The sequence below is a fragment of the Sylvia atricapilla genome, chromosome 1 (assembly GCF_009819655.1).
Source record: "Sylvia atricapilla isolate bSylAtr1 chromosome 1, bSylAtr1.pri, whole genome shotgun sequence".
NCBI classification, from domain to species: Eukaryota; Metazoa; Chordata; class Aves; order Passeriformes; family Sylviidae; genus Sylvia; species Sylvia atricapilla.
Genome location: NC_089140.1, coordinates 5,172,969 through 5,187,733, shown reverse-complemented (window position 1 = coordinate 5,187,733; position 14,765 = coordinate 5,172,969). Strand labels below are relative to the sequence as shown.

Genomic DNA, 14,765 nt, shown 5'->3' with positions numbered 1-14,765 from the left:
CCCACTTCTGTGCATGAACAACCAGCTACAAGGGGAGAGCAAGCTGCAGGATATTTCACTCCTTGCATCACCCTCAGAGACAAGTTAGGCTTGACAAAAGGTCAAGCCCATCTGACAAGGTGCTGGCTACTGAGGACAAGCAGTACTTACCACCTGAAGAAGAGCCAGGTAGCCAGAGCCAACATTATCAAAATTGACTTTAACATTGACCCAGAATATTTTTCCAGTACTGTTATACGTCACACAGTCTGTTTTGTTCTCGATATTGCCAGTTATCCCGGAATTTTCATCTGTCATATTGACACATTTCCCGAACTTCCCAGCAAAGAGGTTCACTCCCATGATGCTGAAGATGAGCCAGAAGATGAGGCAGACAAGCAGAACGTTCATGATGGAAGGGATGGCTCCCAGGAGGGCATTGACCACAACCTTGGATGGAAAAGGAGAGGAAAAATATGCTCCATAAAAAGGATGAGCCTGGGTATCTGCAAGCAATCACTTGGTCATCTCTGCAAACAAAACCCTAATGTTTTCCACGTAAATACTGATCACAGCTGGCAGGGGGACCTTGAACAATATCTTAAGCATCTATTAGGCTTTGAAAGCAATAGCTGATACTTCCTGGTCTGCTGTGAGACCTTACTATCACAAAATGTAAATCTACACTTTTTTTTTTTACTTTCCCTTCTTTTTGGAATAGAACATAGTCCATTTGTTTCTTTGTTTTAGACTTTATTAACATAAGATTTCTGAAGTATTCATCCATGAGCACTAGTGCAGAGGACTATTTTTAAGACTGTCAAAAGTAATTCCTAAAAGGACCAGTAATAATTCTCCACTAACAATTTTCTTTATTTATTTTTAGTGGATTATGACTGTGTTTGGGATACATAACCATAAGCCAGGCACATTTTCTGTGCTAGGTGCTGTACCACCACAGAGAAGCGTCTATGCAGACTTTGAATGTATGGTAAGACATAACAGATTGCTTAAAAAACTGGGTAAGGGAATGGTGGGAACATTTCTTTGAGTTTCAAAGTGAAGGCAGTGAACTCATCGGTGAGGTAGCAAAGAAAAAACTTGATGGACAGAAAAATTGAAAGGCTTTGTGAAGGATTTTTAGAGACTGTCCCACACACATTCTTCATAGCAAGACAGAAAGTATGATGTCACCTGTTTCAATATCAAAATTTACTCCAGACACAGAAATTTTGTTACATTCTGCTAATTAATTTAATGACATTTCTCTCTGTCTTCACAGTGTCAAGACTCCAACCACAGAATTTTTAGTCTTACTATCAGAATAAAAAATAATAAATAAATGTGCTCTTTTGATGGGAAAAGAAAATCTAATGTTCTGCAGACAACACTTTTGTTCTTTTGAAAGAATTCTATTTGAAACAATAATTTGAGCAAAGTACTTTTTAATAGGCTACAGTTTTTGCAAATCAATCCAGTAAAATACTTTCAAAATTGAACTCACTCTTTCCTCTGAGTTAGCTTGCTATCAGATTTCAAAAATTATGATTGTGCTCACAGTTCTTATTCTCTACTTTATTTTTGCCTATCTCAGTCAGGGGGACACAAGTATGTCTGAACATCAATGGAACAGTTTCACCTAGGCCAGTTTTAGTTTCAACAGCACTTGGAGCAATCATCCCTGGAAAGTCTATGAGGAATACCCAAGTCCAGAAGAGCTCAACCAAGGGTTTCTTTAAACATTCATTTTATATTTCCTAAACTGAACTCAGGTTGAACGTGTTCTCATGTTTTTCATGAACAATAAAGACACAGTGATGAGTCACACACATGTTATGTGCTCATCAGCTCTGACAAGCTTTAGTTTGCAATCTTACCCTCATTCCCTCAAACCGTGACAGTGCTCTCAAGGGTCTCAGAGCGCGCAGAGTCCTAAGAGATTTCATGGCCCCAAACTTACTGCCAAAGAGGTTTATCAAAGAGATCTGAGTGGGAAGACAAAGGAAAAGTATTAGCAATGTCCTGTCATCTGTTTCCTTTATTTCTGTTAAAAAAGCAAAACTCAACCAACAAACAAAATCATGCTTTCAGTGTTGTCTTGAGTTGCAATTTGTAACCAAAAATATGTATTCTATTTGCCATCTGTCGAAACTGGTCGGAAAGGTGTTTTTCTTTATCTCCTGTATAACCCATTCCTCATAACTCTGGGGGTAGGAGGTGGGTGTCTTCTGTTAATGGGCAGCTGATAAAACCAGCTGGGGCAGTGTTCTTTATCTCTCCCACCACCCATCCTCCCTCCAGGGGATATCTGCTGTTCATGGGCCATCCAGGCTCACTGCAGAGCTGAGACAATTACATCATCCCATTGGGAGAGGCTCCACCCAGGGGGAGGAGCCAAGCATTCCTACCTGGATAAAACCTGGGATTCAGAACACCAGCACAGCCTGTCTGCACTGGATTCCCAGAGGAAGACTGGACCCATCTTACCACCACTGGACCTTCAGGGGAAAACTACTCCCTTCAGCAGGATCATCTCTGCTCCAACAGAACCACATCTGTCACTCCAGGAGGACTTAATTGGGCTGCTCCCAGCACCCTGACGAACAGGGTGTCAGGTCGTGTTCTGTCTCTGTCAGTGTTTCCAGGAATCTTTTGTTTGCTTGGGTTTTTGTACTACTTCATTTGTATTTTTTAATATCCCTAGTAAAGAACTGTTATTCCTATTCCCGGATCTTTGCCTGAAAGCTCCCTTGATTGCAAAATTATAATAATTTTAATAATTTGGTTGGAGGGGGTTTACATTTTCCATTCCAAGGGAAGCTCCAGCTTTCCCTGGCAAACACCTGTCTTTCCAAACCAAGACAGGTGCCTGGAGTACAGTATCCTGACACCACTGCTACAGGGTTAAGGGCACTATCTGAAATTTACATCCAGAAAATAATTGGGGATTCTGCTGCTAATGCTGTGTAGCAACAGCAAAGGCAGAACTCACATCTACAATGAGGAAGTCCAGCCAGCACCAGGCATTGCTGAAATATCTTTTGAAGCCATAAGCCACCCACTTCAGGAGCATCTCCAGAACAAAGATGAAAGTGAACATTATATCAAGAAATCCCAGTATTTCTCGGATTCTTTTTCTCCTATTTAGATGAATGTCATCAAATGCCTGAAATCATAAAAGATATAGATAAATGGCAAAAATCAGAAATTAACCTTGTACAACTAAAGTCAAGCAACACTGAGACCCTTTTATCATTCAATTTGATTTAATACAGATCTGAACACCGTTTGTTACTCAAATCTGTGCCAGCTGATAAAAGTATTATTCTCCGTGTGCCTTCTCTTTCTTTTTCTCTATATAATATAGCCCTGTGGATGCATCCTTCCTGCACAATGAAATCCTAGGAGGACTGTATATATTTTTAGAAATTTGTATCATAAATTTTATATACTGAGGAGAACTAAGTAATTTTTTTCCAACTTGTTCATTTTAGTGGCATAAAATCTCCTTAATATTTCACAATTGTGACGTAACTTCCTGAGAAAAATCCAGTATATAGCCAGAAGAGAAACAGCTTCTGTGAGTCATATATTCTTAGCTTAGCTCATGCTCTCTTATAATTTTTAATAATATCAATAATAGATTTGCAATAATTAGAATGGTGAATAAAAGACTGCTATATGAAGACTCTTCTTTTCCCTCATTGTGAGTTCAAAGATAGTCACTTTGTTACTAAGAACTTCTCTGGGTGCAATTTACAGCCAAAAATCCTTCATGAATACATGAAACTGTGCTACACCAACCAGGGCTCCACTGCTCAGAAGAATCATGAACACGATAAAGGATTCAAACCAAGAATGTTCAACAATATGGTAGCAGGTTTTCCTCAGATTCCACCAGATTTCTCCTCCAAACTTTTCAGCACTACTCAGGCAACAGTGAAAGTACCGAGCACATCCTGAAAGTGAGAGACAGCAGTGAGTGCAGGGAAGAAATGCACATGGATGTGTAGGCATGGCCAGGAAACTTCTGGGAATAAGAAAAAGTCAAAGGTCACAGTTACTGCATCGTTGGCGGTGGTTTTCTGTGTTTTACCAAGAAAAAAAAAATTGGGATACATCTAGTTTAATTTCCGGTGTAGCTCCCATTTATATATACAGTAGGTGCATATAAATAGGTGAAGTGCCCCTTTGGACAACTTTCCATTATTTCAAGATATCTCTGAGACACTGGACAGGCTCTCACTGACCTGCTGTTTGGGCACAAAAACTTCAAGGCCACGGGAAGAAGAGTCTTGATGTTACAAAAGCCATACTCAATTTCTGTCCACTCTTTGGAAAGCAGAGATGAGATGCTGTAACCCCAGCATAGAAAGCCACCAAATTTGTCAGGATTGATATTATGAAAGCCAGAGTTGTTACATATTAGGGTAGGGAGAAATCATAAAAGTACTGAATACATACTAGAACAACTTGCAAAGCTAGATATTGTCTGATGATTCGAAAAGAGTCCTCATATTACTGGATGATATTTAAGGTCCTTTCTGACCCAAGCCATTCTGCAATTCTCTCACCATTACTCTATAGAAATTCAAATAATCTTTGCAGCTTCTTTTGCTTATTTCACTCCTTTGTTTGAGATTATTCATGAAATGTTATTCAAGGAATACCTTTACTGCCGCAAAGTATTGATAAATCTGATGTGCCAAGTGACCATTGCCATCAAGTGAGACTTGATTCCACACACTTTTTTTATGTTAAACCCCCAGAGTGACTTGGTTGCTGTTGAACTGAGTGAAATTCAGCTCACCTTACAATCCTGTTTTTCAGAATGGGGTTAATGGCGTTGCCCATGTCCCATTTGGAAGCAATTGGCTTTTAGGGGAAAGGGTTTTATTTTTCAGGTGTCTCTGTGTTGACTAGATAGGGGCAACTATTTAGCCTTTTTTCAGATAACTAAAATTAAGTGAAAATAATCTGATCCTACTGACTCAGCATTACTAGAAAAACAAGTTGAATGTTCACTCTTCTCACTTCCCATAATAGTGAAACCATGAGAGTCTTACCTTCTGGAAAACATTGTTCTGGAGTCTTGAAGTCTTCAGAAAATTCTGAAATCTGTTTTAAAACATCTTCGGGATTTGCCAGATCCACTGTGCTGACTGCAGAAGAGCTGACACTGTCCAACTACCCAGCACAGTAATATCAATTATTCATTCTTTCTAATTCAGGTCCAAATGAATAAATTAATCCATGAACAAATAAAACTCAAAATTAAAGCTTTGTAATGTACTGATATTACAAGTATTGTTGGTAATAGAATATACTTTTTGATTTTAAAAGATGTAAGCTTAGAGGTACCAATATGTGCATTCAAATAGAGGCCAAAGCTCTATAATTCCAATATCTATCTATGTAAACCAGGTGTAACTGCCTAATCAGCTGAGAAATTGAAGAGCTTTTAAATTGTATATTAGTGAATGTAGTTCTCAAAATAGGAGAAATTACTTGGGTTAAAACCATGAAATCATGGGAAGATACATTCACACAGGACACACAGATAAATATATCCATTATCAGGCCAGGAACTGAGCACCCATGTATTTAGGAAGCAGAAATTGGAATCATACCCTGTATTCTTCAGTTACAAAGCTTTTTGCCCATTAAACCAAAGGCTGTGTTATGAGTCAGCAGTTTGTTAGCAATTACTTACTCTATATTTTTGTTCTTTCATGTTTCCATAATGCTGGTTTTTTTTACTTCTTTGAATGTAAAATCAAAATTATTTAAATACAAATCCATCGAAAATTATTTAAAAAGTATTTTAAAATGGTTACAAAGATCTTTAATGGCATAGAGAGAAACTCATTTCAAGCGTTATGTTTCTTGAATCCAAGATACTTAGGACACAGGCAGACTTGATGGAATTTCCCCCATGGAAGCTTATCTCTCTTTAATTCTTTTTTTTTTTTTTTTAATCCTCCTTTTTTGTGGAGTCAGAATTTAATAAATGGAAGGTTTCAGAGATTATTTTATAAATTATTCATAATTACTACCAAAATCATATAGTAGTTTTTCCATTTCTACATGCTCTCTTTCCTGTACCTATATTTCTCTTTGAAATAAATACCTAGAAACTCTTTGATTTTGCTCCCAGAATTTCAGTTCTAATATTGGCTCTTGTCCTGCCAGACCAGGTATTGCAAGTTCAGAGCTGCTTCTTTTAAACCCCTGAACAGGAATATGCTTGTGTTTGACCAGAATTGGAAAGTCAACATCATTGAAAAAAAAAACCAAACTTACTTCTTTTTCTTCTGATGATGAGAGTTCACCCCTCCTGTCCTTCCCTAGATAGAGCACACTTAATTCTTCAGAAGAAAATCCTGATCCTTTACTCCAGCTGCCTGAATTTTTTGCTCTGTCTCCCCTTTGCCTCAGGTGATTTTCATCCTGAAATTAATCTGCGGATTAGAGGGGCTTTCTTTTGCCTTTTTAGGGGGCGTACAAGTCAGAGGGGAAAAACCAATCAGCTATAAATTTTATTCAAAGTGGGACTCTCCAGACAAGAGTTATAAGAAAGGATAATTTTGAGTCTCTGATTTTACCTAAGGGTAGAACTTTTCCCCAACAGACACCAACAAATGAAGGCATTTTAGTAATCTATTCAAAACTTAAATGAGAAATCTTACATAGGAATTAAGAGGGAAATTTAGGATGGGAAATTGTGATACATGAATGACAATTGTGATTGAAACAGAACTGAAAAACACATAGAACACAAAGAAATAGGGTAAATATATGATGTAATATCAAAAATATGTCCTTAGTAGAGCCACTCCATACTTAATCCCATCCACTTCTAATAATTACTCCATAGTACACACAGCAAGGAAAAACACAAAGGATCAGAGTTATCAATTCATATTCTGAATCCATGATAATGTTCTGTATGCAGAACATGTATTTTTGCTCTTTTGTGCAAATAATACCAAAACAGCTGGCATTATTTATAAGCATTTACATAAAAAACAAGGACTGCCACATTTACCTGTGTGCACCACAGCATGTCAGCCAGAATTCCTGCAAAAATTTTCTTTTAAAACCATGAATGAAAGAATCTTGATTTTAAAAGGCTCCAAGTGATTATTTTACCCTTGATGAAAATATTTTTACTTTTGGTTCTACCTCAGAACTTTGTAACACTCTGGAAATTGATCAACATATCCCACCCTGTTCTGCTGGAGACCATCTTCTTCCACACATCCCTCCCTTCCTTCATCTCTCTCCACAGTTCCACTGTTCCAACACAAATAAAGAAATCCATTACCTGTTTGTTGCATTCTGTGTCAGTAAATGTGCTCAGTTTATCATCATCTTCGAAACCCTCACTTGTATTCTCTGCCTCAGCAATAGGGACACAAACAAATACATTGGGGTTTCTAACAAAATCTTCAAGACCTCGGCGTTTGTCCCCGTTTTTCTCAACCCATTCATTATTGTAATTCTCTTTACAACTTTTTGTCTCTTCACTCTTGAACCCAAGTGAGTTCTGTGCAGTCAATTTGATTTTCTTCTTGTGCACTTTCTTTATCTGCCTGAGCTTCCTACAGCAGGCATCCCACGTCACACTCTTGACAAGGTGGAATCCCTTGCGTATCCGAGCGACGGCAATCCGAAGATTGTTCATCTCTCCATCATCCTCTGCTGTCTGCAGACTGTCAGCACTAAAAGAACTCAGCAGCAGGGCAATGAAAAGGTTGAGAACCTGAAAGCAATTGAAATAACAATAATAAAAAAATTTAAAGTCTGGAGACTGGCATTTGAAAATCTGAATTCTAACTTGGAAGAGCACAGGTGCTACCGAAGTTCAGTCTCTCCTGAGCAAACCAAAACAAGGTGATAAGGAAATAACAGTGACTGATCATATTGTGGTTGATTAAATCAACTTCTCTATCAGAAATTTCAATGTTCCCATTCCTCTCTTCTCAAAAACTGTAATTTAAACTACAAGAGGAAACAGATCTGTGTGCCAAATGCATTATTTGGTGAAAGCAACTTTTCAAAGGTTTAAGTAGTAACACAGACTCACATCCTGTCAGTTTAATAATTGTCTCTTCATTTTTCAAATTAGAATTAAATCTGGCCTCTGTGGAGTTACTTCCAAAATTCTGTGAGCTCAGATTCAGGGCCCAGAAATTTCCTCAAATCTGCCACATTATCACAAAAATCAAAAGCAAGAGAAGCTCGAATTTCCCATTTTTAAAATGAGAAACCTTCAAACAATTTTTAAACCTCCATTTGCTTTTGGTTTGTTTGCTTTTAAGGGAATGTGAGAATTTAAATTTTTCACTAGTATTTTGGTTTCTAATGGGATCCATGTATCTTTTATCATGGTAGAACTGGGCAGATAACACCCCTGAGCCATCCATGGGCCACAGGCAGTGGAGAATATCAGCTCTCCAGAGAGCAATTCATCCCATTTTGTTTTAGTTATTGACTTCAGGCTAGAATAAATCTCAGTCCCAGATATCTCTCTCTGCTTTCTTGGACCATAAGAAAGCCTGGACAAAAAGTGAGGGCTAAACATTTCATTACTTGACGGTTAACATTGTGTGATATGAAATTCACTCACAGCATTTCATCACTGACATCAATTCTTGCACTGTGGAACAGGCAGGACATTAAATACATATTTAGGATCCAACCACAGAGCAGAGATTTCCCATAAAAGTCTGTCTAGAGTTAAGTATGTTCAGATATTTTTTTTTTATAGTTAAGAGAAGCTTGGCATATAGATGAAGAACATGAGGAACAAAGTTACTTAAAGAAGATATTTATGATTTGGGCATCATGAAAGGATGGCGCAGGACCAAGGAAGGCAAGCTGTCTCTTATGTCCCAGCAGAGGGTCTTGAGGCTGTTTAGGTTATGCCATTGCAAAACCTAGCTCTTGGATATAAATGTACTTTGAGATGGCTAAAAATAATCCGGATTTCTGTGGTAGCACTGTAGATTCAGCCATTTGCTGCTAAAGAATTCAGTACTTGCATGAGGTCATAAAAAAAAAAAATTGATTTAGAGAGGGACTTAAGCACTTGGCCTAATTAATTCAAGCAGGTAAGCCGTAAGCCCCACTGATTATTTGCATCCAAATCCCAAGATGTGAAGAAACATAGCTGCCTGTAGCATATTTACTACAAAGGTATTTCTTGTCACATTGCCACACGAAAAGGTCAAGTGATGCTGTGTGCAAAGTTCACAAAATGGGAAAATACAGACAGTGGCTCAAAGGTGAAAGGAAAAAGAGGATTTTGCGGACTGTAACACACATAGGTAACTTTTGCACCTGTTTTTAGGGCACAGGTTTTTTTTGTTGTCAGAACAGCCATTAACTGGAGTCCACCGCAGACAGGATGAAGAGAAGAACACATAGCGAAACTTACCACTAAGTTTCCAATCACCATGACCAGCAGAAAGACAACAAGGCACAGTGATGGTTCAGCAACCACCATGCAGTCCCACATGGTCTCAATCCATTCTCCACACAGAATTCGGAAAACGACGAGGAATGAATGGAAAAAGTCCTTCATGTGCCAGCGTACCCCGCAGCCTTTGCTTAGTTTAGTGCAGTTATGCGCATAATTTCTCCCAAAAAGTTGCACCCCTACTATAGCAAAAATGAAAATGATGATTGCCAGGACGAGGGTCAGATTACTCAGTGCTCCCAGGGAGTTACAAATTATTTTAATTAGAGTGTTTAAAGTTGGCCAGGACTTTGCCAGTTTGAAGACCCTCAGCTGTGTAGCAACATAAAACATAGTGTTAGACATCGGTAGAGATAACTCATCTTTGCACCATGCAAAACTTACAACAACCAAATTACTGATATTCTCAACTATTCCAGCAATGCAACATTTGTGGCACATTTTTAAAGTATTTATAGATTTTTTTTTTTCTTTTGACTGGGCAACATAAACTAATCACCTTGTAAAGGACCAAATTAATTGAGACTGATAAATGCTTGGCCCACACAGGCAGGTGTCCATGCAATGCTCTTGATGTTGATTATGGTGCCTATTTACATGTAAAACAAAGGACCAAAAGGACTGCTGCTGTAACACCACAAGAAGAGTCTATATTTTAATAAAGCAACTTGAATCAGTCCTCAATATATGAAGTAGATACCTTAATATAATTTCACATCTCTCTTTAAATATTGTTTATTTCTGTTTGCACTCTGACACTTGTTTCCTAATTTTGCATGCTAATTTTTAATTATTTGGATCAGTTTTGTAACATGTTTATTCTGCAATATTTTTTGTTTTGAATATTTCTCAGCGAATTCAAAAGAAACATACTTCTTAAACTCTGATTCTAACATCACAAGGAGTTTGAGTGCATTTCTTAAAGCCAGGATAAGGAAATAAAAACAATTGGAGTAAAAAAAAAATCTTTTTTTGTCTCCTAACTACAGAAGTATTCTCTGTTAAATTCACAAGATAAAGTTTCATACAACTGAGCATGCATGAAGCATTACCAGCCTGAAGGATCGTAAAACCGACAGGGTTCCTCCTTTTCCCTTTTCTTTCCCACTTCTGCGTCTGGGGAAACCCAGCTCAACTAAACTCAGTGTGACAATGACACTGTCAAAAATATTCCAGGGCTGCTGAAAATAGTAGTAGGGATCTAGTGCGATGATTTTTAAAATCATTTCTGCAGTGAAGATTCCTGTAAAAACCTGTGACAAAGAAACAGTAGCATCAGGCTGAAAGCAGACATGAATTTATCTTACCTCTAGGTCATGTTCCCTCAAATTCACAGACAGGTTAATAAAACTCATGTTTATGAAGTCCCAATACACAATTAAAATAGGAAGATTGTTTTCTGCCTTCTCAGGAGCATGCCAAAGTGTATAAAAAAATCTGGGAATCTTCTATGTTAGAAATGAAGTTTATAAATGCAAAGCGTGCTAATTTTTGATTTTTCCTATTACTTTTTATGTTTCGAGTCAAAACAAACATCAACTAATTAATTAATCCCATAAAAAGCCACGTAGCTGAGAATTTGCTTACCAGGTTGCCTATTTTAAGCGTGAATTTAAAAGCAGATGACATATTATTGTGCTCCAGTGCCATGAACAAAGTGTTCATCACAATGCAAACCGTGATGGTGAGATCGAAAAAAGGATCCTTTATGAAAGCAGACACTTTTTCCTTGATCCTCAACCAAAGTGGGCAACAGTTCCAAATTAGATACTTTAAAGCAAAGTTCTTCAGGCGTGGTGGGCATTTCTGCTGAGCTTCTTCACGTTCTAAATGAGAAAGAAAATCCTTCGGTCATTGGTTATCACTGAACAAGATGGTGAAATAACAACTTCAAGCATTCAAAAGACCAGGGATGATAAAGGAAATCTCTCACAGAGCCTCCCTGCACTTTTTACCATTCATGTGGTTCTTACATGAGCTGATAAACGTGAAAATAAAAATTCAGAGAAAATTGGATTCCAAATTCTTTCGTGAGCACTTCCTTCAAAAGCCTTTGGAAAGGGTTTTATTCGTCTCAGACTAGTACTACAATCATCTGACTATGCAGATATTTGTGATGCAGAGGCCCCACCACAGCTTCTCATGGTCTTGCAGACAACAGAGCAGCTACTGCCCTTCCCACCTTGTCCTCCCAAAGGTGTCTGGGACAATGGCTGTGTCACACCCAACGAGTTTTTGTCTCTCTTGACTCTCAAGGCAGCTGAAGGAGTCAATGGTAGACATGGGAATTCTTACTCTGGCAAATCCAAATTGCTTGAAATTTGGCCTTTGGCCTTTACTACGGCAAAGGTCACACCCATCATTTCCCAGCTGATGCAAGTTCAACCCATCTCCATTTTCCACAAGTAGAACTTGGGACAGAAGCCGTTTTGTCTTTCTCATTTTCATCTTTTTAATCAAATCTAAATCTCATAGATTTTCTTTTTTCACCATTAATATTAATGAGCCTTTCAAAATACTTTAGACCCAGCTTAAGTCCTGTTCAAATTCAATGACCAACTGGAGCTAGCTTTAAGTACAAGCACAGTAGAAATTATTCATCTGGCTTTCAGGGACCTGAAAGCTTTTCAAAAAGAGATGAGCTGGATCTGACTCATATCCTTTTCTTAATTGGGCCTGTCCTTATTTCTTCCCTCTTTTTAATTTCAATTTCTTCTCCCCCAGGCTCAACACCTACACCTGCACTGTACACCACTTATTCCACAGTGATCACTTTAACTCAATTTTCATTCCAAGTCTAGCTCTTGTCTTCCACTAGAGCCACAGGTCCTGGTCCAACCCAGTTCACAGCTGAAACTGTGCAACAAAACCCAGATCTCTGAAGAATTACACTGCAAGGCAAAGCTCAACTGGATGTGTTGAAACCGTGATTCTCCCAGGAAAAAAATATTTTTAAAAATTAAGAAAAGGGACTTTCCTGCCACAGGTACCCCTCTGTTCAATCCCATACTTGTGGTCCAAGAACTGGTGGTAGAGCTCCTTAACAGGACCAAAAAAAACCCCAAAATTCATCATCCTGAATAAGTTGGACTGAAATTTTTCAGCAAGATCTAACAGCAACAAAGCTAGCTATCAGTCATCAAAATAACTGTCACTGATTAACTCCCACCAAAAATTCCCATGGGAAGGTAAATTAAAGGAATACAAATGTGACATTAAGTATTCAATATCCAAGAATTGCCACAACTAATTTTAGTTGCATAATCTTATTAATTGTTGAATTCTGCATGCCTGAGAATCCTCTGAATTCTGCCACTGACACAACAGAAATCAGAGGACCAGGAGGAGAAAACTGTCCCAGTCCTGCAGGTCAGATGATCAGAAATATCTTCCACTCACTCTCATCCCAACCCCCTTCACTCCCTGTCCTACAAAACAAAATGAGCTTTTACAATAGGCAAAGGATGTGTTCCAGTACGTAGAGAATGCGTAACCCCTTTTTTTCTAAAAGAAGTCCAAATTAACAATGAGATTCCTAACTACACGCCAACAAATCTCTGCTAACCTTTAAGAAATATGTTTAGCTCTTTCATGGTAGCACTACTTTAGGGTTGAAATAAACTTAATGAGGAACCACTTACCCTCCAAGACACTGGTAATTATGCTGACTACACTTGCTGCCCTTTTTCTCTGAAGAGCCTCATTAAAGTACTCCACTGACAGATGAGGAGATAAATGCATCATGCTGTTCTCATCATGCACAGCTGGCTGCTCAGAGAAGTAAACACGATTAGGGAGATATCACGGGAGTGAAATGAGCCAGGATGTGATGATGGGTAACTGTGAGAGTTAATAGGAACGATGACATGCAGCCAAATAAATGTATGTTTTTACAAGGTGTAATAGTTGGTGAGATTGAAGGTCCTACTCTGTCATGGGGCTGCAGAGAGTGAATGCTGCAGGCATGTAACATGGGGCAATCACAGCCTTGGAAATGAATGTATGAGGGGAAATAGGCCTAGGAATTATTCAAGAGATAATGGAATAGGAGAGAGGTGAAGGCCAAATGGGGCAAATTGGAGAATTTACAGGTAAAACTGCTGCACGATGCTAAAGGGGCTATTAAAAAAAACCAAACTAAAACAAACAAAAAAAAATCCCCATAGATATTATTGAAATTTACACCCCTGGGCAGCATTTAGGATGAAAAGACTATTGAGTGACTTGTAATTTCAGCACTAGGAACCTTTCAAACTATTTTAGTGCAATTAATGAATAGCAGAAACATAAGGTTTACAAGAAGGCCAAAATCTAATTTTCAGGGAGTATCAGGCTATTAAAAACCAGTTTCTCCAGACAACTGAAAAATTCCCACATCAGTATGCTTAGGTTCACATCAAACAGTGATGTGAACCTTTTAAGGCGAAACTCAAAACAACAAAAAAACCCAACCCTGCCACTGATCTGCAAACCACAGCATAAAGCATATATTGAAAATACTACATTTTTCCTTACCAGATCCCCCTTTCCCGAGCCTTCCATGACTGGTGGGAGCATGGCTCCTTCAGAGGACATGGTATCTTGGCTGTGCACCCTGCTGCTCCCTCCTGCCACCCCCAAACCCACCCCGAGGTGTTGGTCCGCGTTGTCGCCTTTTCCGCTCCGCGCGCAGTTTGGGGTGGCAGGATGGGAGCTGTGGCCCCGTTGGCTTTGCAGGCTGGGCCTTCTTCCCATCTGTGCTCCCGACAGGGACCGGCACCGGGGTTTGCGGATGTCCTTGTCACCAAAATCCCCTCTGGAGCCAGGCTCTACGGCGGGGATTTGGAAGTTGAACACGCTCCCGTGGCTCAGCCGGCGCGTGGCATGGCCGGCGCTGGGGCCGTACAGGAAAGACTGGAAGCCCAGGGAAAACAAAACAGAGGGAACAGCAAAATATCATAGAGAAAATCTGGGGAAGCTGTAAATTATTAGAGCTTCATAAGGTTTACGGTCAACCACCGCAAGTCCAAAACTCTTATTTGATTTAGATTTTTTGGGGAAGGATTATGTTTAGATTCTCTCCGGCAGATAATAAAACTTTATGAGCTGTACCAGCTATTTTTGAGATAAGCTTTATACTGAAGTATAAAAGTTTATGTATGAACTTTTTAAGTACGAAATTTTAAGTATGAAATTTTTCACAGAGAATGATGGTATAAAAGCTAAGTTCTGACAGTCATTCACTTCTTTTTATTGCTCGTTGTTACAGAAAATTTATTTAACTATTTTAACTTTGCTTTCGTCCTTCATTTATAATACTTCC

General features: G+C 38.7%; 1 protein-coding gene across 1 annotated transcript in view; it reads right to left on the bottom strand.

The window, feature by feature from the left end:
• Positions 1 to 14,765, bottom strand: part of LOC136360313 (sodium channel protein type 5 subunit alpha-like) — a 41,105-nt gene that overhangs the window by 5,822 nt on the left and 20,518 nt on the right. Inside the window, exons 12-21 of the mRNA XM_066317471.1 lie at positions 13,979 to 14,356; positions 13,105 to 13,231; positions 11,051 to 11,289; positions 10,516 to 10,716; positions 9,422 to 9,775; positions 5,046 to 5,166; positions 3,784 to 3,938; positions 2,963 to 3,145; positions 1,857 to 1,964; positions 151 to 429 (exon numbers count right to left, since the gene is read on the bottom strand). Coding sequence (XP_066173568.1) covers positions 151 to 429; positions 1,857 to 1,964; positions 2,963 to 3,145; positions 3,784 to 3,938; positions 5,046 to 5,166; positions 9,422 to 9,775; positions 10,516 to 10,716; positions 11,051 to 11,289; positions 13,105 to 13,231; positions 13,979 to 14,356 — 2,145 coding nt within the window. The remainder of the gene's footprint in view (positions 1 to 150; positions 430 to 1,856; positions 1,965 to 2,962; positions 3,146 to 3,783; positions 3,939 to 5,045; positions 5,167 to 9,421; positions 9,776 to 10,515; positions 10,717 to 11,050; positions 11,290 to 13,104; positions 13,232 to 13,978; positions 14,357 to 14,765) is intronic.